At 44.3% G+C, this 22,893-nt stretch overlaps 1 protein-coding gene across 1 annotated transcript in view; it reads left to right on the top strand.

Moving 5' to 3' along the window:
- Nucleotides 1-19,482: 19,482 nt before the first annotated feature.
- Nucleotides 19,483-22,893, top strand: part of NEDD9 (neural precursor cell expressed, developmentally down-regulated 9) — a 46,011-nt gene continuing 42,600 nt past the window's right edge. The window contains exon 1 of the mRNA XM_012653177.1: nt 19,483-19,662. Coding sequence (XP_012508631.1) covers nt 19,651-19,662 — 12 coding nt within the window. The 5' untranslated portion in view covers nt 19,483-19,650. The remainder of the gene's footprint in view (nt 19,663-22,893) is intronic.

Below are 22,893 nucleotides of genomic sequence, written 5' to 3'. Positions count from 1 at the left end.
TTGGGTATCTTGTATTCTTTCTGACAAACTTAACCATATACTTTTAACATGTATTTGAAGATGCCACGATATTAACTTGCAAACAGTTCCAAATGACAATCCTGAAAGAAAAAAAAACAAACATCAGTACAAAAGGATCAGATGGACGTAATTCTCAATGTTTACTTATTTGTCTACATGCCCATAATATCGCTGCCTGAATCATTATTGTCCTAGAGGGCAGGTACTGGATCTATTCTGTTCTTTTTATAGAATCCTGATGTTACATTCACGTGTGCACTTAAAGCATACTTGTGTGGCTGCCTATTAAGTCCAAGAAGAAGGAATGGACTTTGGTAATATAATAGTTTTTACAATGTTCCCACAGAAGATTTAAATTTCAAAATGATACCATAGTTTCCCACATTTAAACTTTACATTTAAAACAACAACAGCAGTAAAGTAGAAAAGTGGAAACCAGTTTTGAACATTTTAAATAAGTCAACGTGAAAGTTCATGTTTTCATTCAAATGCAATGTGAGTTTGTCCCAGGCCATGGTGTCGTGCAGAGAAAGCACAGGCGTATGTTGCCCAGCAATTTGCCTGGGGACTACATGACTTTGCAGGCAGGAGAAATAAAAGTGAAGAATGAGACATGTACCCTGATCAAATTTTGCCTTCAGAAATACCACCTGCTGCAGTACACATACTCCTCGCAACCTTAGCGAAAGCAGCCAGCTTCCTGCAAGTGGGGAGGTCTGGCTTGATTTCGTTACATCTTTTCCTCCCTTACAATCCTGCAAGGTGATACTTTCTTTTTTTTTATTTACAAGGATTAAAACTCAGTTTGATTCAACAAGTTTTTACAGGTTTAATGACTTGATGAATGTGGCAACTAGAAGGGGAACCTGTTGAGACTAAAATCCACGCATTTTCTTTTGACCATAACCTGATTCTTGTCTAAAGGTACGTAGAAGACTATGAACCTGGCTTCCTCGTGACTCGGCTGTTTAGCAAGACTCTTAGATCATTAAGACAAACTTAAACATTCTCATGTCCCTACTGCATCCTCAGAAGATAATGTTTTGTTCCTAGGCAACCATCAGTAAAGCATTAAAAACATCTAGCTAAAGTCTAATTTTCCCAAAAGAATGATTTCTTGGTGAAATTTGGGGAAAAAAATGTATTCCTATATATTCCTATCAATTCCTTCTCTCTGTGTCTGATTTTTGTGTGTTCGTTTTTTCAGAATATATAAAATATGCATTTTTAAAGAATATTTAGACTCTGGGGGTACAAAACCAATTTGCTCACAAAAAAAATCCTATATTTAAAAGGCAGGGATTTTTTTTTTTTTCTGGGAAAATAGAACTATAGGCTAGGAATCAGTTTCTCTATCCTACTTGTCATTTCCAACTTTGCATATTAAGATAAAAATGCTTTGCTTGTGCAGAAGGCTCTGTATAAATAAACCGTGTACCCGACATGGAGCTAAGAAGTCTATTTCCTACCGGCTCCTTTCTGATCTCTGTAGGGTTTCTCTGACCGTGGAAGGGGGTGCTTCCAGAAGGCATGGGAAAAGGTCAACCTTAACTTCCAGGGTCTTCAGCGCCGATTTGCGGCGAATCTTGTTTTAGTGTGTGTCTGTGCTGCGGGAGTGCGGGCGGCCGTGGGCACTGTTAATTTGTTTAAAGGAAGGGGAGGGCCCGCTCAGACGCACAGAGAATGACATGGACACGGATTTTGCTGAGGCATGCAAAATAAGCACCGACAGTAAGTGAGTTACCACCAAGTGGGGACGTGAGAGCCGGTTCAGATATTTCAACAGGCGCCCGCTGCTCTTTTGCTTGATCGGCACCTTCTTAGAGCCTCCCAAAGCCCTTTTTGATTTCGGCATGCTTCTGTATTCTCAGCTCTCGGTGGGCTGGAAGGTTCGTGACATGCTCAGGCTGGTAGAAAATGAGAATTCCAGTGGGCTCTGGAGAGGCCTCCCCGGGCACTGCTAGGAGTCAGGCCTCACCGGAAGGAAGATGAGCGCCACAGCGCGCGGGCGGAGGCGCAGGCTCTGATTCACATGGCGGGACAGTGCCCAGTCCCTGTTTGACAGGAGGAAAAGGGCACAGCCTGGAGCCTTGGGGTGGAGGCGGCATGCAGCCGCGCTTCCGCGTTTACGGGAAGTGCACGCACGCACAGACTCGTAGACGGAGCCATGAACAGCACAGAGCCCCCCGCTCACACCAGGGCATTGGGCCACCCCTGGAATCGCCCCACAGAGAAATTAGTCAAAGACTCTGAGGGCAGCTAGAACAGTTTTCTTTTAGAAACACCAGAAAAAGGGCCATAATTTTCAGATAAACTCACCTGTCCCTGGTTTTGCTTTGTGTCCTCCCTTGTAACGTGGTTCCTAAATCCCCAGCGTGGTTGAGCACCTGTCTGCGAGGCTCAAAGCTTTCGTGGGTCACTAGGAAAGAGCCCAGTGGGTGGAAGGGACTGGATTCGCGTGGGGACACCTGGAGTCGGGTCTGAACCGGCCCTACTGCTTTGGCAAATCATTTCTACAGAAAGTAAACAGGCCTCAGTTTTTTCACCTCCAGAACTGGGGTCCCAATATGAGGCCTGCTCACCTTAGTGGGGAGAGAGAGAGAACTGTGGGTGATGAAGATGCTTCAGGACGTAATTTCTATATGAGGAAAGTTGTTGTTTTCCTCTGCAAGTACGGATGGGAGCCCTTCACTTAACTATCCGGGATTCCAGTATCTCTGTGTGTTTAATATTAGGCCTTCCAAAATGTCCCCACCATAGAGCGCTAATTGAGGGCAAGAGACAAAGAAAGGTGATTTAAACAAAACAACCACCACCACAACAAAGCACCTTTATTAGTCCCTACAACCACTTATCTTCCCTGAAATGTTAGTATGGAGTTGACTATATTAGTTACATTTGAATTAACTTTTCCATGTTAAGAAATTAAGATCAAGGTAATGACATAATAACCAACCAATTTTTATACAACTTTATTTTTTAAAGGGTGGGATTTATTCTTCCCATTGCAGGTTATATTTCTTTAACATTCATATTAAACAGCCGCTTAGCCCATACCCATCATCTCCTGAAGTCTCCTATAGCAGCAAAATTCTGGAGACATTTTTACAGGTGGAAAATCCAGGCACAGTATCTAGAGAAATTAAAATATGGAACACTGATTCCAAGTTCAGCATTCGAGCTAAAGGTAGTAAGGAATTTGCAGGTGTGTAGTTTTATTCCCCAGTCTAGCAAGAAGAATCTTTTCATGTTGTTAACCAGGGGGTTCAGCCTGGGGCCTTGTTAAGTTGATTTGCGAATGGGGACCCTGAAACATCCCGGGATGGTAAAGTTTAGAGGAAGGGGAGGTAAGTGTGGAAGGTTGCACTCACTTCTGGAATCTCAGAGCTGAAGCCACAATGCATTCCCAAAACCTTTATCCCAAGGGAACGGCCATTGCTGTCGCTGGACTCAGCTAACAAGCCTCTCATGGGGACCGAGGGAGGAGTGATTCCTATGGGGCAAATGGCAGCAGAGAAGGACATGCTGGAGAGAGGGCACCAGAGAACTCTCTGGTCATAGGAATGGCCACAAAAACCATTTTCTGTAGATTCAGAATGTGGTTCTCAGCAATTAGCAGCCTAGCTCCCCTGCTGCTGCATGTTAAGGACACTTCAGGATGTTTTTCCTTAGCATTTATGATGCTGAGGAAAAGAAGTGACTTTGGAAACCACCCTGAGAAAGAAATTAATGGAGGGTGATATGGGGATTCCAGCAAGGCCAGACTACAATCGTCTTGTTTTCATGGTGTGTCAAATTAAATTCGGGCTTTGGCAACTGAGCTTTGTCGTGGGGCCCTCACTCTCATCTGGGGCTAGCATCTCACAGACATTTACCACCAGCTTTGACCTCCAAGGATAAGGGCCAGTTGGGAGAAAGACCAGCAGAGGCTCAGTCCTCTCCTAGTCCAACCTTCCCTTCCTCCCTCCCCTCTTTCTGTAACCTTTGCTCCTCAGGTGGATGTTTGTACCTTTGGCCACGGCCATCCAAGTGCACAGTTGTTCCTGTGGAGTGACAGGCAGAGGGGTGGCCCACTCCAGGATCCAGACGGCGGTGGCCCAGACACTGCTGTGGGCTGGAGAAAGCAGGGAAGGACCTGGCCACGGCAGGGACCTCTGGGGCCCTTCACCTGCACCCTACACACATCTCCTGTGTACCAGGAGGGCAGATCCAGCAGCAAGAGCCAGGAGGAAGCCCATACAAGCAGGAGGAGCAATCTGTTACCTACTGACCTCAAATGACTGCCTACCATGAGCAGAGGGCTATCAAAACAGGAATGAAATAATTATGGAGCACCTACATGTTTACACAGTAGCTACTGGTGGCCAACACTAAGAGTCATCCTCTAATAGGCATTCTTCTCTTCTTTGTCACGGAATGACTGCCCAGAACAGACTACATTTCCCAGCCTCCCTTGCAGCTAGGTGCAACCATGTGACCAAGGTCTGGCTAATGGCATGAAAACAGAGGTTCTTTGTGCACCTTCCTGGGAGGAGGCACATTTTTTTCATTCCCTTCGTCCTTCTTGCTGGCCGAAAGGTGATGTCTTGAGTTTGATCGGCCTTGAACCTTGTGTTGAGGATGTCAAAGCACAAGAGAGGTGGGACCATGAATGCATGCAGACTCCATGAATCCTCAGCCAGCCTGGGACTGTTCAGTGATCAGGTGGAGGAGAGGGCAGGTACCTGGCAAAACAGACCGAGGAGACACTCTGCCACGTCCTCAGAGACCAGCACAACAGAGGGAGCCATGTGCAGGCAGCTGAGCCACCCCAGGATCAGGGGGGTCCCCATCTCCCAGTGAGCAGCTCACCAGAACCAGGGGAGATCCGAGCAGGGCTGGCACTCGGGGGGCTCAGTGCCAACCTGAACCTGACCTTCCCCTGCTTCTGGACAGGACCAGCCTCGGGGGCAGGCCAGGCCAGAGGCTCTAATGGCTTCCACGGTGAAGAACAGAAGCCACAAAGACCAGGACCCTGAGCAGCCTCACAGAACAGCCCCTTCCCCATCCATGCCATTTCCCAAGAGCAGAAAATGTAATACCTGTTGCTGTTTTCTGGTTGTTTTCCATAAAACAGCAATTTCCTTATTAGGGTACTCTATGGGGACCAGTTGGAGGATATGTATTAATAGAATTATAATGTTCAAAGGCAATAACAGGGTTATTAAGCATGGGATTAGACTTGATAACAACAAGCCTTGGTTAAATCCTTGCTGTGTGACCCTGGGCAAGGCAGTCACCTCTCTGAGCAGCAGGTTCCTTGTCTATACTGCAGGATTATTAATCCCTGCATAATTAGTTGTTACAGAGATTATATGATGCATTTAGCTGTGTCTGGTACATGACCCCTACATGGTAAATACAGAGGAATAATCTTCCTTTCTCTGTTGGACCTTGTTTCTCCTCTATTTCTAAAAGCCTTCTAAAACATCACTAATGCTCACCCCAAATTTTGCTTTTCTTTTCTATATTTTCTTACCATTTTTCGGCTGTTATCACTCCATATTCCCTTGCAAGTGTTAAATGTATACATGTGTTCATGCAACTGAAGTAATCTTTTGAAATACATACAAAAATGTTAATAGCCCGTCTCATATTTGTTTTAGCCTTTGAAATTCAGTTGAAAATAAAAACGCGTGAAGTCAGTTATAAAGTGTGATTGCCAGACAGAAATTTCACGAGTGGTTACCAGAGGTTTAGGGGTGTAAAGGGAAATGGGAGTGACAGTTGATGGGCATGGAGTTTCTTTCTGGGATGATGAAAACGTTCTGCAATGAGATAGTGATGACGTTCGTACAACTCTGTGAATGTACTGTAAACCGCTGAAGAGCACATTTTAAAATGGTGAATTTTGTGTATGTGAATTACACCTCAATAAAAAGAAATTACTAGTGCCTGGGTCAAACAGGGGATTGATTGCCTACTTCTATGGTCAATAACTGTTTTGCAAAGACGAGGCACTCACCACCAGACAAGGCTCTGTTGGGGCTTGACACATGGTAGACAATGGTGCCATGATCCCAGGGTCGACCTAGGTGGAACTGGATACGAGCGTAGCACGAATCCAGGAAAAAGCACTCGTCAGCAGGGGCTGGAGTAAATTTCGAGGAGAAGGTGGGACTCGAGCTAAGAATAAAGGGAGGAATGGATGGGCTTGGAGAGGTGGAGTAAAAGACGTTCTAGAAAAGAACCCAGAAGGAGGGAGAGATCACAGCGTTCTCTTTACTTTGTTGTTGTTATTTTAAATTTTCATTTCTTATTGCAGTGTTTTCAAGGGGAGATGCGAAGCCCGGTCTCCAGGGCAAAGGGGTTGGGAGAACAAAGCTTCTTTGGGCAAGGAAGAGTCACATTAGACAGTCCCTTGCCAATCAGATCTTTTCTTGATGTGGGAGGGTGCTGGACACAGTCACCTGAGGCTCTTGAGCCGTGGACAGTCGCACATCATTCATTCTGATGCGTTTGAACACCTGCATCCTAAGTCACATAATTTGAGGTCAAGAGAGCCTGTTGGAAAGAATACCTTTTGACTGGCGGGGCCTTTGCATCCATTCGTGTGTAACAGTTGTCTAAAGTCTGTCTGGAAGAAATGAGTTTTCTTTCTGTCAAGCAACAGAGGGTATTTCCTAGGCAGCCATCTTGCTTTATGTGGGTGTGAAGTGAAAAATCTCTCTTTTTTCATAAGCTGAGCAAAGCTAGGGTGAAGCAGGAACAAAATGAGCTGATACTTGGGCCTTAAAAGCCGCTTTGAAAGTTCAAGGCAGGTTTCTTTGACTAAACCACGTGTTGGGAGGCTTCGGTGAAAATGTTGGCACAAGTCTAGATGCCTCTGTAAAATGCCATGGGGTAGTGGCCAAACTGCCATGCTAGGTCACTGGTAGAGCCCAGGCCATGGAAGACCACAGAAAGATGCTTCATTCCTGGGACCTGGGATGGATCTGCCTTCGCCTCTCAGTGGAACCAGGGATCCAGTGGGGTGAAGCTGTCAGGGATGGTGGGAGAGACCGAAGCAGCCCAGGGACTCCCCGAACCAGAGGCTTCTGCCCTGCTGGCCTGGGCCAGCTACACAAATGGCACTAATATCAATATTCTCATTTTCATTCCATTTTACTGTGAAGTTTTGTAAGCTCCCTCTTTGTGTGATGGAAGTCTGGGGTCCATGGCATTCTTTTAACCTTTAGTATTAACATTATTTTGTTAGGAGTGTAGCACAGTATGACTGCTATTTAAATAGCCATCCCTGTCCCCGACACCCTCCCTCAGAAAATACTGTCTGCCCTGAAAAGAAGTGGTTTGGCATAGTGAAAGTTTTTAAACATCCATTTTCCAGATGGATCACTTTGTTAAATATATTTAAAAAAAAAAGAAAAGAAAAAAAAGCTAAACCATGTGGAATGCTCCTAAGTGAATATTATTGTTTACCAGACTTCTGATTCCGTCTTATGGCATTTTATAATAAAATATCAGCAAGCTCATAAAGAGGGCTTTTTTTTAAGATCCATAATCTTTCTAACCATAACAAAAGGGCGGTAAATATATTGTACAAGAGCGCGATGGAAAAATGTGCTAAAGTATTTCCATAAATCAAATGTAGCACTTTGGCATTGGCTCTAAAGCATTAAATTTAGTAAATTAGAACCAGATGATTTTAAAATAGAAACTTACATAACTTTACGGTGTGATTTTTTTTTTTTTTCCAACACAAGTTTATCTTCATGAAGTCACTTTGGCTGCTACCGTAATAGGTATTTAAGAAGTGAGGGCAGCGTCTGGGTACTATGCATCTTTGTAGCTCCCACAGTGCCTAGAATTATGTTGGGCAATTAGTAAGTATCGGTGGACGGGTGAATGAAATCTCAGCAGGGATTAACAAGTACAAGTTAATTGGCAAGGAAATGTAACATAAATATTTATACGGATCTACAGGTAGACAAAACACTGCTGCCCCACACATAATCGCAAAAATATGTCTTGCTTTTCCTTTCATTGTTAAAGCCATGGATCTAAATCAATGAATTTGAAGTAAAAGCTAGATCTGCTTCTCATTTGGGTCACCATGCTCCAAACCACCATCACCCTGGAATGTTCCGAATGCATAAGTCTCCTTTCTATTTCTGCCATCACAGCAGCCATAGAAAATGCTCCTTTCTGTCACTTCTCTCTCTCCTCTCACACACAATTCCACAATGTAGCTGGTACCTTAAGGACAAGCTTAGGAGTTCAACACAATAGCTTGACTGAGTACCTATAATCTTCAAGACCCTATATGTGGTGCCACATGGGGTGCAGATGAGTAAGGTATAGCCTTTGCCTTCTAGGAAAATACTTTAGTTTTTTGTTGGGACACTGTCGTTACACGTGAAAGAAACCCAACTCAAACTAGCTTAGGCAGGAAAGTGTGTTTATAGCCTTATTAATTGGCTTGTGTAATGTAGACTTCAGGCATGGCTGGATCCAGCAGCTCAGACAAGATTAGGGTTCTCTCCACTCCTCTACTCTAAATGTCTTTCCTTCTTTTTGTATATGTACTCATTCTTTCTTGCTATGAACACTCTCTACAAAGAGGAAAAGATATTCACTGCCAAGCATACATTTACAGCCTATGATCCAAAGAAAGGGAGGTCATCTCTCTTCCAGACTTCATATATAAAATCTATTCTCAGATCAATCACTGCGTACAAGGGGATGCATTCTACAGCTGAGCAGGCCTGAGTAGTGGTTGGGGCTCTCCATTGGTGGATGGAAAGGAGGAGATTTATGTTTTCAATTTTGAGAGTAAAGAATGGACATGGCTTGGCAGCGGATTGGATGTGGAAGTAGGTGGGAGAAAGAAATAAAAGATCAGTCTGAGGTTTTGATTCTAGGTGCCTAGGATAATGGTAGTGTTGTAAGTAGAAAGTGAATAGTTCAAAGCAGACACTGTTACAATGGGATGTCATAGATATGTTAGTCAGGGTTCTCCGGACTCACATACATGCTGCTAGGACGTGTGTGCATGTGTGTATGTGTGTATGGAAGGAGAGAAAGGGGGGGGAGGATTTTTAAAGAATTGACTCACAAGTCCAAAACCTGCAGGATAAGCCCACAGGATGTAGACCCAGGGAAGAGCTGATGTTGCCGCTTGAGTCTGAAGGTTGTCTGGAACAGAATTCCCTCTTCTTTGGGGGACCTCAGTCTTTTTTCTCTTAAGGCCTTCAACTGATTAGATGAGGCCCACCCACATGGCAGAGGGTATCTGCTTTACTCAAAGTCTACTGATTTAAATATCAGTCTCATCTATAAAATACCTTCGCAGAAACATTGACTAGCATTTGACCAAATATCTGAGCACCATGACCTAGCCAAGTTGCCAAGTAAAATTAATCATCCCTATATGTGAACATGAGGAGTTTATGAGATGCCTCTGGAATATTTGTGTGCAGTGCAGAATGAGAGTCTGGGACTCAGAACACAGGTCAGGAGGTGTGATTGTCATCACTGAAGAAGTCAGAGTAGAAGTCATTTGAGAGGATGAGATCGCTAAGAGGGAAAAAATACAGAAGGGAAAAGGGCCGAGGATGGAGCCCTGGGGAAGGTCTCCTGGAAAGAAGACTGAACAATAGTGGCAAAAGAAGTAGAAGAATGAGCAGAGCTCACTGCTGCGGACACAGAAGGAGGAGTCCCTTTCAAGACAGGAGGTAATAGGGCACATCGGGAGCTGAGGGGAGAGTAGGAGTTGGCAGACAGACAAGTGTCCCTGGCTTGGACAGTGGAGGTTGGGGGCTCCCCTGGGCAGGACTCCTCAAAATGTGGCCTGCAGACCTGCACCTGTCACTCGCGGAACAGGCCCACGGTGAGGTCAGGGTGGAAATTGAGAGTAAGGCTTCGAAGCTCTGACAGCAATTAGACAGGGGTCATTTTACTTTGGTTGAATTCAATCATCCTCCTCCTCCTCATCAAGGCTTGTATTTTGCAAGACTTTTCTGTTTCATTTTTCTAGTGATTTCAACACGAGTCCTGTATTGTGGATGGCAGTTGCCCATGGAGTAGGGGCAGAGGCCAAGGCCCGGAGGACTGAGCGTGAGGCCAGGACTCCAGGCCACCCACTCTCTGGCCACAGCAAGTGAAAGCAAGAAGCTTTGTTGGTGTTGGGGAGGGAGCGAGGGCAGAGGGAAGGCCCCGAAGACCTAGGGAATGTATTTGCCGTCGGCGTTCGCTCACCCGCAGCCATAACGTGTAAAAATCTAGAGTCTTTTCATGGCTCATCTGGGAGCTAAACCTTATTGGAATTGGCCCGAGGCTATGCGTATTCTCCCTTTACCCCATTTGGTATGAATCTTTGTACATTCGACTGCAGAAACATGCATGGGTTTGCTTATGGGAGGCGGCCCGCATCCCACGGGGAGTGCTCTGTAGTATGTGGTACCTGCTCTAAATCTCTGTCTAAAATCTGAAATATTCTGAATTCCACATCTCTTCTGGCCTCCAGGTTTTCAAACAAGGAATCTGTTCTCAGGGTGAGGAAGACCTGCGCTAGCTTGTAGAGAGCAGGGTGTGAAAGATCAGGGTGTCCATGAGGAAGGGGTCTTTGGGAAGCTACGTCCTGGAGTGAGCTTGAGAGGGGAGAATACAAAGCCCAGAGCTATCTGGGTAAGGAGGAGGGGCGTTTTTTTTTTTTTTCTTCTGGTGACCAGAACTGTGCAGGTGATGGCTTTTGAAAACGTAGAGTGATTTTGAGATGGCAACATAGAAAGCTGGAGGAACGCATGACCTCTGACACCCAGGGCCAGGAGGGCATAGCCTTGCTTCTCTCCACCCTTCCTAAGACCAGAAGCTCCAAGGGCTCGTTGGAGCGTGAGTCAGGAGAGCCGCAGGCGCTGAAGTTCAAGGAAACCCTTGCAATACCCCCTTGTCTACACCCTCAGGTCTGAAATCACAGGGTGCCACGACCAGCAAATTAAGGGAACTTGTACTTAACATCTGTAAACCTCAGTGGTACCATGAGTAAGACTTAAAAGTCTTGTGCATGCTCATTAGCACGGCTCCCCCTGGGCTCTTCCTATAAAGCAGAGAGCTGCCCTTTATTTCTGGGCTTCAGTGGGCAGAAAGGAATGTGCCGTCCACACTCCGTTCAGCAAGTCAAGGGTGGACGCTGGTGTCTCCACCGCCTAGTCCTCGGCCCACGCTGGGGAGGCATTCCTGTAGCGGACAAAGTAAAAGACTGCTGATAGCTGGAGCACTTTGCTTTCTAAAATGAATCAAACTCTTCAAAAGCTTGGCTTGAACCGTGCAGGGCTTGCTGTGTCCCCACACCACATTCCTCTCACCCCCCTCCACCGGGCCCTGCATTATTCAGATTCCTTTTACCCGCTCATCAGCGCCAGCTGGCGGCTGCCCGGGCTGGCCAGACAGGCCCGAGGCCCTGGGTCGGGGCCTCCAGGACATTTGCTGGCCTCTGAGGATGAGGGCAGTGGGGGACAGGAGGCGGGCTTTCTTGAAGGACCGTGTTGGCTAGGCTCTTCTAGGGCGTGAGGAAGGAAAATGCATCTCCAACACATAAATGGTTTACCTGTGCATTGCAAGTGGTCCTTTGGTGTTTCAAACCTCCCCTCCCCCGTGTAGAATGCCACCCTCACCTCCACCTCCGGAGTCATGCTGGATGCCAGGATGGAAGATGACTTTTAGTGGCCAGTGTGGCCTGGAGAATGACACAGCTCAGACGTAGATTGGAAACAGAACATCCAGTCCCATCCAGGGAGTTTGGGCACACAGTCCATAAGCCTTTTCTGCTCACTCCATCTAGACAGCAGCAAGAAACATGGCGTATGACAGCATCATGTCGTGTATCCATCAATGCCACATATAAAGTGGTAATATGTGTGCAAGAACGCAGGAAGACTTTTCAAATTTAAGAAATTATAGAGGAAGTATAAAGGGTTAGCAAGAAGGAAACGTGGTGCCTTTTTCCTCCTCATTTAATTATTATGCACCAATACTACTGTGTTGGGCGGTGCCTCCAGAAAGAGGTGAAGGCCATTCTCAGTCCAGTCGTGGAATTCCTGTTTATTTGATCTTGGCAGATCGCCTTGACTTTTGTGAAAATCCACAGTCTAAAGTTTCTACTAGCAGGAAAGATTTCCACGACAGTTTCATATAACAAGTTGTTGATTTGGGCAAACGAAAGCATGCAATAACAGAACACCTCGTGGTGAGAGAAAACTGGAGAGAGCTTGTGCCAGGCAGTATGCACAATTTTACTATTAAACTCCTTTTGTTCTACTGAACTTCATGCCTTTGCCCAGCCGAGTGAGTAGAAATAGTAGAAATGTGACTTTTTGCACATTTATAGAGATAAATAAGCCTAAATCTGTTTGTGTTTCTAATTTTTCTTATAACTTCAAGTTTAAGTTAATTTCTCCGAATCCTTCAAATAAGGAAAATACTAAATGCTAAAATGGAGCCTCACAATTGCTTATCATATTTCACTGAGTTGAGTGAATTTATTCAACATGTAATTTAATTCTGTCAACACTTGTTAGTTCTTGGTTGGGAGGGAAGGTAGTAATTAAGTATTCCAAAGTCGTAACAACACTAAACATCAAAACTTCACAATTGAACAGTTTTTTCAAAAATCAAGATATCGCCTACAATCACTCCACTTACAGTGTGTCTGTCTAGGTTGTTAGTAGCATGATAGTGACACGGTATTACACACACCGTTCATGGTTTAGCAAAGACTGAAAGGAGCGTAAGACATTCAACGTCAGCACTTCACCTAAGAGAATTAAAAGCCACCTCAAAGAGTCCGGGATGGAAGGCGGAGGGCATCAGGAAGTGGGCGTGGGGTGGGAGTGGGTGTTTTAAAGGGCTGTGCAGGGACACACTGATTAAGCTTGGCTGAATGAAAAGGGGCAGCAGACCTTGTAAAGTCTCCCCAGTGTCGGGATCCCCCACATCACGGGGTGACCCAGGGGATCTAGAGGAACCGTTTCCGATCTCTGTTGTTCGAGCCCCGGTGGCTTGCCATTGAGTGAGAAATAAGGACTAAGTCAGGGAGGAAGCCAATCAGAAGTAATTCAAAGATCATGACTCAACGAATCTTTTTAGTAGACACCACTCTCCATCTGCAGAAACAAATACTTCTTAATATTGCCTCAACAACTCTTCCAGAAAATAGAATTTATTCCTAGGACATTGTTGCTAAAAGGGGAAATAGGGAGTGAGGTCAGGTAGCCTTCATGAGGTCTCTTCTGCCAAAATATTAATGGAGGGAAAGTGAATGAAAGCTGCGTTTCATTGCACATAAAGAACCAAGCCTTAGAGACTGTTCTTGGAACTTTTCTCTAATAGTAGATTTTCATTCATTCCAAGACTTGACCAGTTCAACAGATAAAAGAGGGTTATTGCCTTGAAGTGAGAGGAGCTCTTTCTCTGGCCGGCTCAGAAGTGGCTTATTTTTTTCCCTCTGTTGACCTCAGGGAAGGCAGTGTGCATGGACGAGACAGAGCTTTGAGAGGACAAAAGAGAGATTCAGTAACCTACACAGGTGCAGAAGGGGATAGAACAAAAGAAAAGACAGAATCCTCTTCTATAAGTTGCTTAAAATCTCATTGTGGAGAAGAAACTCTCACAGATCAAACTGTGTAAGGTAATACCCAAGCATGAAACGGTGTGCTAGACACACAAAACGGACTACAGATCATGTGAGGATCTTTTTAAGTGGATGGAGCCTACTGAATCCCACTTAAAGGAGAGAAGCCCAAGCATTCATAGTTGTTCTTTAACGGAAGCCCAATTTGGGAAGCGTCGACTCAGGCCATGGGTGATGGGACAGTCCAGAGACACAGAGGGGGACTGGAGGAGGGAAGTGACAAGGAAGGGATTTTTCCAGGAGAGGTTTCATGAAGGAGACAGGTGCACGTGGCAGCAAGATGGGGTTCAGGTAAGCAGAGTGATGGGAGGACTACATATACACATGCTGCAAGATGCAAGTAAGGTGCGTGTGTGTGTGTGTGTGTGTGTGTGTGTGTGTAATACACCATTGTATTGACCCTCATCACAACTTAAGGACAATACCTGTTTCTCAGTTAGGCTTGTTCCCACTCAAGTGGAGACTCGACCTTATTGAGCTGACGAGCAGGGGACCAGATAATGAAGTGCATTCATTCTTATGAAGAGAGGAAGCCCGGGCGGGGCGGGGCGGGGGTTGGCTTATAGCTCCATGGTTAGGGCCACACAGACTCAGGAACTGGAAAGCCTGGGTTCCTGCCATCACCTGCCATGTAACTTTGCACAGCTGCAGAACCAGGCTTGGTTTTGTGATGTGCAAAATAAGGATGACACAACCTCTATCACAGGGCTGCTACCTGAGATGAATATTAAATGAAATCATGTTTGTAAATATCGAGCACAGGGACTGGCACCTGGGAGGGTTTCAGTCAAGGCTGAATGACCCAAAGGTCAGTCAGATTGAAGGAGAAAACCCTCAACGGCTGGTCTTTCTTTGGAGAAGTTTCTAGAAACTTGCAATGCAATGGAAAAGTCGCTGCCTCCGATTGGTTTTTGAAATAACTTTTGTATATGTAGATTGTTTTTAAAAACTTGTATCAAGCTAGAAATGGTAAAACATGGCCCAGGAATTGCTATTTTTTTAGGACTGGCTTTGTTCCTCTGACCTATTATTCATTCAGCTTCTGGGTTGTTCCTCTGCAGATGTGGAAGCATCTGTACTTCAGCCTGAACTCAGGGATAGATATACCTTGCATTACTCTAGAGCATGGGTTGGCAAACTTTTTCTGTAGAGGACCAGACAATACTCTTTCTTTGGCTTTATGGGCTTTACCATCTCTGTGGCAACCCCTGGACTCTGCCATTGCTTTCAAAAGATAACTTACAAATGAACGGGGATGGCTGTGTTCCGATAAAACTTTATAGACACGGAAATTTGAAGTTCCCATCACTTTCACGTCTCATGAAATATCATTCTTCTTTTGTTTTTTCCCCAACCATTTAAAAATATAAAAGCTGTTAGATATAATATTAGATAAAAATGTAAAAGCTCATAGCTACAGAACTGGCACTAAGCCTTGAGTTGGTTCTCAAAGGTGCATCCTATTTCCATTTTTAGTGAGTGGAAACCATGCCACTGCCCTCCAGCACACATTGTCCCCATTCTCTTCCTGGCACCAAGCAGAATCTCCAGGTAAACACATGTTCTTTGAAGTTACATTTAACTTCTTCCCTCATTTATTCAGCAAGCATTTAAGCACCTATACGGTGTAAGACTCGACAGGGGACACAGTGATGAACTAGATACCACCCTGTCCCTCCGGAGCACACATCGGAGCTGGGGAAACGGACATCCACAAATCATCATGTACAACGTGGAAAAGCCCTTACAATAGGGCCGTGTTCAAGTACAATGGGGGCATAGCCAAGGGAGGGAGGAATTAGTTCTGAAAGGGCGAGGTGGGCAGGGCGGGGGTTGTTGACAAGGAGACACAAAAGGGTTAGTGTTGAGGCTGGGCTTGATAGCAGAAGGGTGAAGGGGGGACGCTCAGCAGAGATCCCCGCCTGTGTGGGGAGGGTGCAAGCCGGTCTCGGTGAGTTCCCCCCACCCGCCCCGACTCTGAGTGGCTGGAGTGGGGGAGGGGGAAGGAGGTGGAGGGGAGTGAGGCCAGAAAAGGAGGACGGGCTCAGATGATAGTCCATTCACAGTGTCCACAGTTTGCTTTTTAAGGCAACGAAGTGTCACCAGAGCTTTTTAAACAGACTTGTAATGTGATCAGCTCTGTACTCTAGGAATCAAACACTTAGTGAGTGATGTGTAGGGTAGATGAGAGCAGGGAGAAATTTCAGGCAGGGAAACAAAAATGAAACAAGAGACCCAGGGGGCTGACCTGACACAGTATTGTTATGACTCAAGCTGGTGGCGAGGCACCCAACCTCTCCGAGTGGCAGCTCTGTCCTCTCTGTGAGTGGCCGGACTAGGTGGTTTCTGAGGTCGCTTCCTGCCCTCGCATGATCTGGTTCTGTGACTCTGTCTTTCACTCTTAGAGAACAGCCACATGGGTTCCTTCCAAATTGTGAACAGAAGTATTTCTTCCCTCTAGCATCCTTTTGATTTTTGCTGCGTCTCTGCCAGCGCCCAGTGGCAGCTGGAAAATCCTTTGGATGGCATCCGGTGCCATTTCCCTCGCTCCTGCCTGCACCAGTGAACATCTGGGAAGACAGAGCCATTGGTAGACGAGCAGGCAGGTGGCAGGCAGAGATGCCCATGGAAAAGAGTGCTGTGAGTGCAGGCGTAGGGTCCTGGCCCATTGCAGGAGGGTCCTCGTGGGAATACTAGAACTGCTGCATAAATCAATTACATAGCCCAGTTGAAACATCATTTTTGCATTTGACATCTCAGGGAATAGATGGGGAAGGGAATTGTTTCTCTTCATTGAGAGAGCTTGTGTTTCCCCAAAGAGTTTTGAAGGAAACATATTAAGTGCCACTAATAAAGTACAACTATCTGCGTTATTTAAACCACATTAACACCGGGGCATGATATTTTAACTAGTAGCCCTGCTGTCTAAACAAAGCGTTCAAACAAAGGGTAAAAACAGAGAGAAATAGATTATTCCATGCTCAGAACACTCCAGTGGCTTCCTGTTACACCAGGAAAAACTCTGAGCTCCCTGCCACCTGGATCACTCATATTATTTAGATTTCAGCCTAAATATGACCTCCTGATAGGAGGTTCCCTGACCGTTCTATCTGAAATAAGACACTCCCCACCCAACTCTGATCTGTTTTTCCTACTTAATTTTTCTTTATAGCATTTATCACTGCAAATCGTATTATACATTAATTTAATTATTTTTCTCAACTATCACTACTCTGTAAGCCCCAGTGAGGGCAGGAACTTTGTCTATCTGGGCTACTGCTCTATCCTCCCCTAGAAACACACGTGGCACATGCCAGATGCTCTAGTGATATTTGTTAAATTAGAAATTAGAAATATTTGTTAAATTAAAAAGCTGCCCCATGAAAGGAAGGCACACAGAAGAGGGGATTCCTCTATCTATTTCTGAATGCCTACCACATTTATAATATCAACAGTCTAATATTAATAATAGTTATAATTAATATAATAATTAAATATTCATGTAATGCATAGAATATAACAATAATGTTATATAATATAGTAACAAAATAATATATAATAAATTTAATGTTATATTAAAATAATAATGAATAACAACAGTAATAATAGTCATAAGCAACCGTTTTGTTAATGTCTTACACTGTACCAAATACTATTAACTTCTATCCACATTACCTCATTTAATCCTCACTATAACTCTAGCAGGTAAGTATCATTATTTTCTCTATTTTATACTTAAGGACATCAAAATGAAGAGGTTAAGAAATCTGTTGAAGTTCCAACACAGATTTCCCTGATTCTAACACCCTTTTGCCTTTCTTTATGCAACTAGCTATATACTGACCTAAACCATCCTGAAATGAACTTCAGGTAGGATCTAAGTGTCTTACTGTACAAGACAAAAACAGGAAAGCAGGAGGGTGATTTGGCGGGAATCAAGCTTTCTAGCTAGAGAAAGAAATTACAAAAAGCCCTAGCACAGGCTTTGGGAAACTGTTTTAAAACATTAAAATGGAATGGAATAGCGTTCACTGACTTAAGCATACTCGTCAAACAAAACAGAAGGAGGATTCAGCTTTACTGCTTAGGAAGCCAAAGGAATGTTATCTAGATCTCTTGGAGGCCACAAGACTCATCCTACTGATGGAAAGGCCTTTGACTCATTGTCCTGCTTTATCCAAGCAGACACCAAAAACAATTTCCTGCAAGCTAACAACTCTCCTGTAAGTCTGCAGCACTCTTTGGAAGATCCTTGCAATGCAATATGTTGCATGCTTCATTTGTGTTCACAAAGACCTTGCAAAATCACTCAGGCACATTTTTGCTCTAAGGCCAATTGAGGAAAAGCAAAGACTAACAGAGGCCGGAACAGGTGTGTCAACCTCATTATGATGGGGGGGGCGGGTGTCCATGTCCAGGGAATCGGTGCCACATTAAACTGTGAACTAAACTGCAAACCCTGTATCTGGAAGCCACTTTTGTAGGACAGCTGCTCTCATATTCCTTTTGCTTAGATCATAAAAGTAAAGTTTTAATCCATTGGGAATTTGAGGTGGAAAAAAAAAATCAAACTGATTCTGATCCAACTTGGTCAGGAAAAAAAAATAAGGGCTGATTTTTCCATCCGAGTCATGTAGTCTGGTTGGAGTCCACCCCACTTGGGGACAGCTATTGTCTGGATTCACCAAGTCTCAATCCTGAGGCCCAGGAAAAAGGAATTTTTTGCCTCACTGCTCTGTGCTTCATAAGAGTTGCCGAAGGTGACTATTTCTATCTTCTCCTAGGTGATTCTCTTTCTCCATAGAAATCATAAAGTGGAACCTCTATAGAAATCATGTTCTGTGCTTCACTGGAGAAAGACTGGTCTTTTTAACCAGGCTCATCAAACAGTGGGCATTTTTTGTTCCCCAGATAATAAGTGTTGGTGGGTTAATGGGTCATCCTCAGGAGAGAGGTCAGAGGGGAAAAAAAAGTGCAACGCTCAAAGCTGGAGCTAGAAAGGCCAGCTATCAAAGAACACAAAACTCAGTGGATGGTGATGATGTATAGGGCGTGCACCGGCCAGCCCCGTCTGAGAGGTCACATCTGACCTTTATCCTCAGCAAAGCCACCGAAGGTCGCTGAGTACGTGTGACTCTCAACTCTGTGAGGCCCTGGTGAGAAGCTGTCCGGGGAAACCCTGGTGCCCGAGCTAGGGAGTTCCTTTTCACTGGGGGAGAATTGTATTCCAGCTCTTTGCAGACTGACATTGCAAAGTACTTTGAACATTGAAAAGAACAAAAAAAAGCAAACAGCCACCAAAAAAGGGGGGGGAGGGGGTGGCGGGGGGAAAGAGAAAGAGAGAGAGATATCAGCAGGGGTGGTTAGTAAAAAGGGGCCCGGAGACAGAAAACCTTTTGTTCCCCGAGTTCGTTTCATGTAGAGATTGTGAGGTGAATGGCTTTGAAACGAAATGGGTTTATGAAGGAGTTGCTAGGTCACAGGAAGCGCGACTGTCAGACTGCTTTGGGAATTCTGTTTCTTCAAAACTTAGGTTAATCTTAAAAGAATTTATCCCCTTTTCCTGGTCTGTCTTTCTTTCTTTTTTTGTGGGGCGGGGCGGAGTAAAATTCGGGACAGTTCCCCACTTTCTGTTTTATTTTCCACGCTCTTGGATAATGTAAAAAGAAAAGCTCGCATTACAAGTTCTTTGTCAGTCTTTCAGAAGAGTGGGCAGGGCCTCAGCAGTACCTTGCCGCACTGGCCAATGGCGGGGCGGCATGCAAATGAGGCTCTCGGTCGGCCGGCCTCCCCCAAAACAGTGAGCTCAGAGGCTCGGCGGGGGCGCGCTGCGGCTGCAAGCCGGCTCTGCCCGGGACCCTGCTCTCTTTCCTCCAGCGCTGCACTCAATGGAGGGGCGGACACCGCCGTGCTTAATGCTGTCTAACTAGTGCAGGAAAACGGCTCAATTCACCGCTGCCGAAATGAAGTATAAGGTAAGAGAGTGCCTTTTACAAAAGGCTTCCTTGGAGGCTGGAAGCTGTGCCTGCGTGTGCGTATGTGTGTGTTCGTTCGTGTGTATGCATTATCTCCCGCTGTGACACTTCTCTGCACGGACCCCTTCTGACCCCAGGAGAGTTCTGAGATGGGTCTTGCTCACTGAGGTTGGCATGCAAGCAGGCAGAGACCCGGTCTCTGAGACCCGCTCCGGGGTGTTCACAGTACACCGGAGTCCATCTGCTCTGAATGTTTCCGGGGAAATGCCTTGGTGGGAAGTTAGACTTGGTGCCGGTTCACAGCAGCCACTGTGGATCAGAGGGTGTCTAACTTTAATCGCTCTGTGAATTAGCTCAAGTCTCGGCGGCTTCTCCAGGCCTGGCCTCCACTGCCCTGGGGAAACATAGTAAGAGAGGAATCAGAACTGCCCAGTCTCAGACTGGCTTTTGAGGCACTGTTTTTCAGCTTTTGCTTTAAGCAGTTTGGTCTGGGAAGGAGTTTGCCATTTGCACTTTTTGGTGGGAGAAATTAAATGTACAGATACTACCACACAGCTGATGATGGAAAATTTTGACATCCTTAGGTGATGCCGGATGTAAGAATAAGTGAATATGAGTCATTTCTAATACATTTCATTTCACTAAAAGTGAAAACACTTTTACTGGAGTTTGAATGGCCTGGGAGTATGGAAGCTCAGGCCTGAAATCTTGGTCATAATACCTCAGCAGCATTATTTTCCAATGCATTTTGCACCATTGTTTGTGTGTTTATTCTTCTCAAAAGGATTATGATTTGCTCAGCATATCCTATTTTTTAAAAATTCACCCCCCTCTAAGGAGGCAAGCAGCTTTCAGGGGACACAAAGAGTAGAGAAGCAGATTGCAATGAAGTGGGCATGGATTTTTCTTGGATGATAAATAGACATGAATCCTAGTGCTACTATTTTATTTTATGCTATTTTAAACAAAAGTGCTATTATGAAAAGGAATTTTGGCAAGGTTGCTACACTTTTAAATTGACAATTTGTATTAACTGTCTGACCTTTAGGATTGACCTAGCTGGAAGCTACTTTGCTTTCTTTCCGAATTATTTAGCTTCTGGCCCATCCTTTTTTGATTTAAGGTTATAAATACTTGGTCTAGCTGATAGCCACTGGCTAACCTCAGTAATAAATCTTATGTGCAAAAGCTCTAAATCTAAATGTCAAAGTCTTTATTGTAATACATGAGTTACAGTTCTTGAAAAGGTTACAACTGTAGACACAGGTATCAGCTGTCTTTGTACTATCAGTTTCCATTATCTGCATTGTAGGGAAGATCAGAGGAAAGGATCATCCTGAAGACCATTAATATTTGACTTTGGGATGAAACCAGAAACAAATTTCTCTACTGGGTAGGAAAGTTCTTTTTTTTTTTTTTTTTAAGTGGTTCACCCCATATTTCCACAGTTTCCTTATTTAGAACAGTGATAGGACTAGATATTACTCAGCCTGGGGTGATTTTTTTTTTTTTTACTCCTACTGTCCCCTGTTGTTGAACAAAAAACTGGCTTGCAGAAAAAAGAGAAAGTATGTTCATACACATATTATTGGAAGGTATAAATGGCTGAAATTATCATTGAGTGCTGCAATCTAGAAAGTGATGAAAGTGACAAAGTCTAAAGTCACTTTTATTCAGTGACCTCATGTTTAGCTTTCCTCTTTATAGAAAGAAAATCTCACAACCACTGACAATGTTAATTGCAGTTGGCATTCATGGAGAAAACCTGGCTCTTTGCTGGGTCTTACCTGTGTTGAACATCCTGCCAAATGATGTAAATACATGGTTTTTTAGCTTGTGTACACCTTCACGAGCAAAAATGTTGACTTCTCCAGCTGAACAAATGACACATTGACATTCTATGGTGACTATAAAAATGAACCAATAGGGCCAGGCGCGGTGGCTCACGCCTGTAATCCTAGCACTCTGGGAGGCTGAGGTGGGTGGATCGCTCAAGGTTAGGAGTTCGAGACCAGCCTGGGCAAAAGTGAGACCCCGTCTCTACTAAAAATAGAAAGAAAGTATCTGGACAACTAAAAATATATATGTAGAAAAAATTAGCAGGGCATGGTGATGCATGCCTGTAGTCCCAGCTACTTGGGAGGCTGAGGCAGAAGGATTGCTTAAGCCCAGGAGTTTGAGGTTGCTGTGAGCTAGGCTGACGCCACAGCACTCACTCTAGCCTGGGCAACACAGTGAGACTCTGTCTCAAAAAAAAAAAAAAGCCAATAGCTGAAGCAATCCACTTTCCTTTTCTTATAAAGTCTACTTTCTCTCTGGTTAATAACGAACAGCTTTATTTTGAAAGGATTTTGTCATTTTAAGTAGGAGAGATAACACAAAAGTAGTGGAGTGATAACATTAACAGAGACCGTGACAATACAAGCTTGTCATATTTAACTCTACCAATAACCCAATAAAGTGGGTATTATTTTTATACTCATTTTCAAATGGCACAGAGAGGCTAAGTAATTTATCCAATGCCACACACAGCTAGAATGTAATGAGCTGGAATTAGAACCAAGACAATCTGGCCCCAGAACTCATGATTTTAACCACTATTAACAGAAAGAGAAATACTTTGAAGTTCCTGACATATCCTTCTGACTAGTGTTTTCTTCTTCTAGAAAATTCAAGACTCTTTCATCCAGAGTATTCCTGCAAGATAGAGTCTAATTTTTTTTAAGACAGTAACGCTACAAAGCAAAGTGAAATGCACATTTGGCAGTTATTTGTTTAATTTGAGCCACTTACATAGTAAAACCAGATAATCATTAGATTGTAAAATCCCAGAGACAGGAATTATCTCTAAAACACTATGTTGCTCTGTATACTATAAATTTAGCACAGACTTAAAAATGCTCATTGAGACATTTATAAATCAGGCCCTATAAGATTTTTTGGTTATTGTTAACCTGATTATCTGGTTTGGCTGCTTCAGGGAGCTTAGCTACAGAACACCAACCTTTACTCATTTTGCACTAAATATACACAGCTCCAGGCCAGGCAGCCATATATTTGCAATAATCATGAGAACTGTGGAATGTAAGCTACTACGTTGGGCAAACTTTTTTGGTTGGCACATATGTAGTTTATCTTTATTTCATTGTATGTTTTTTATTTGTCCACGGGAAGGCTGCGGTCATTGTCATATGTACTTAATGTTCCATTTCTCTTAATGGGATTCAGCCT

The sequence above is a fragment of the Propithecus coquereli genome, unplaced genomic scaffold, assembly GCF_000956105.1.
Source record: "Propithecus coquereli isolate 6110/MARCELLA unplaced genomic scaffold, Pcoq_1.0 Scaffold416, whole genome shotgun sequence".
In the NCBI taxonomy this organism is placed as follows: domain Eukaryota; kingdom Metazoa; phylum Chordata; class Mammalia; order Primates; family Indriidae; genus Propithecus; species Propithecus coquereli.
Note: the sequence above shows the minus strand (reverse complement) of the source record. Positions and strands in the feature narration are given on the sequence as shown.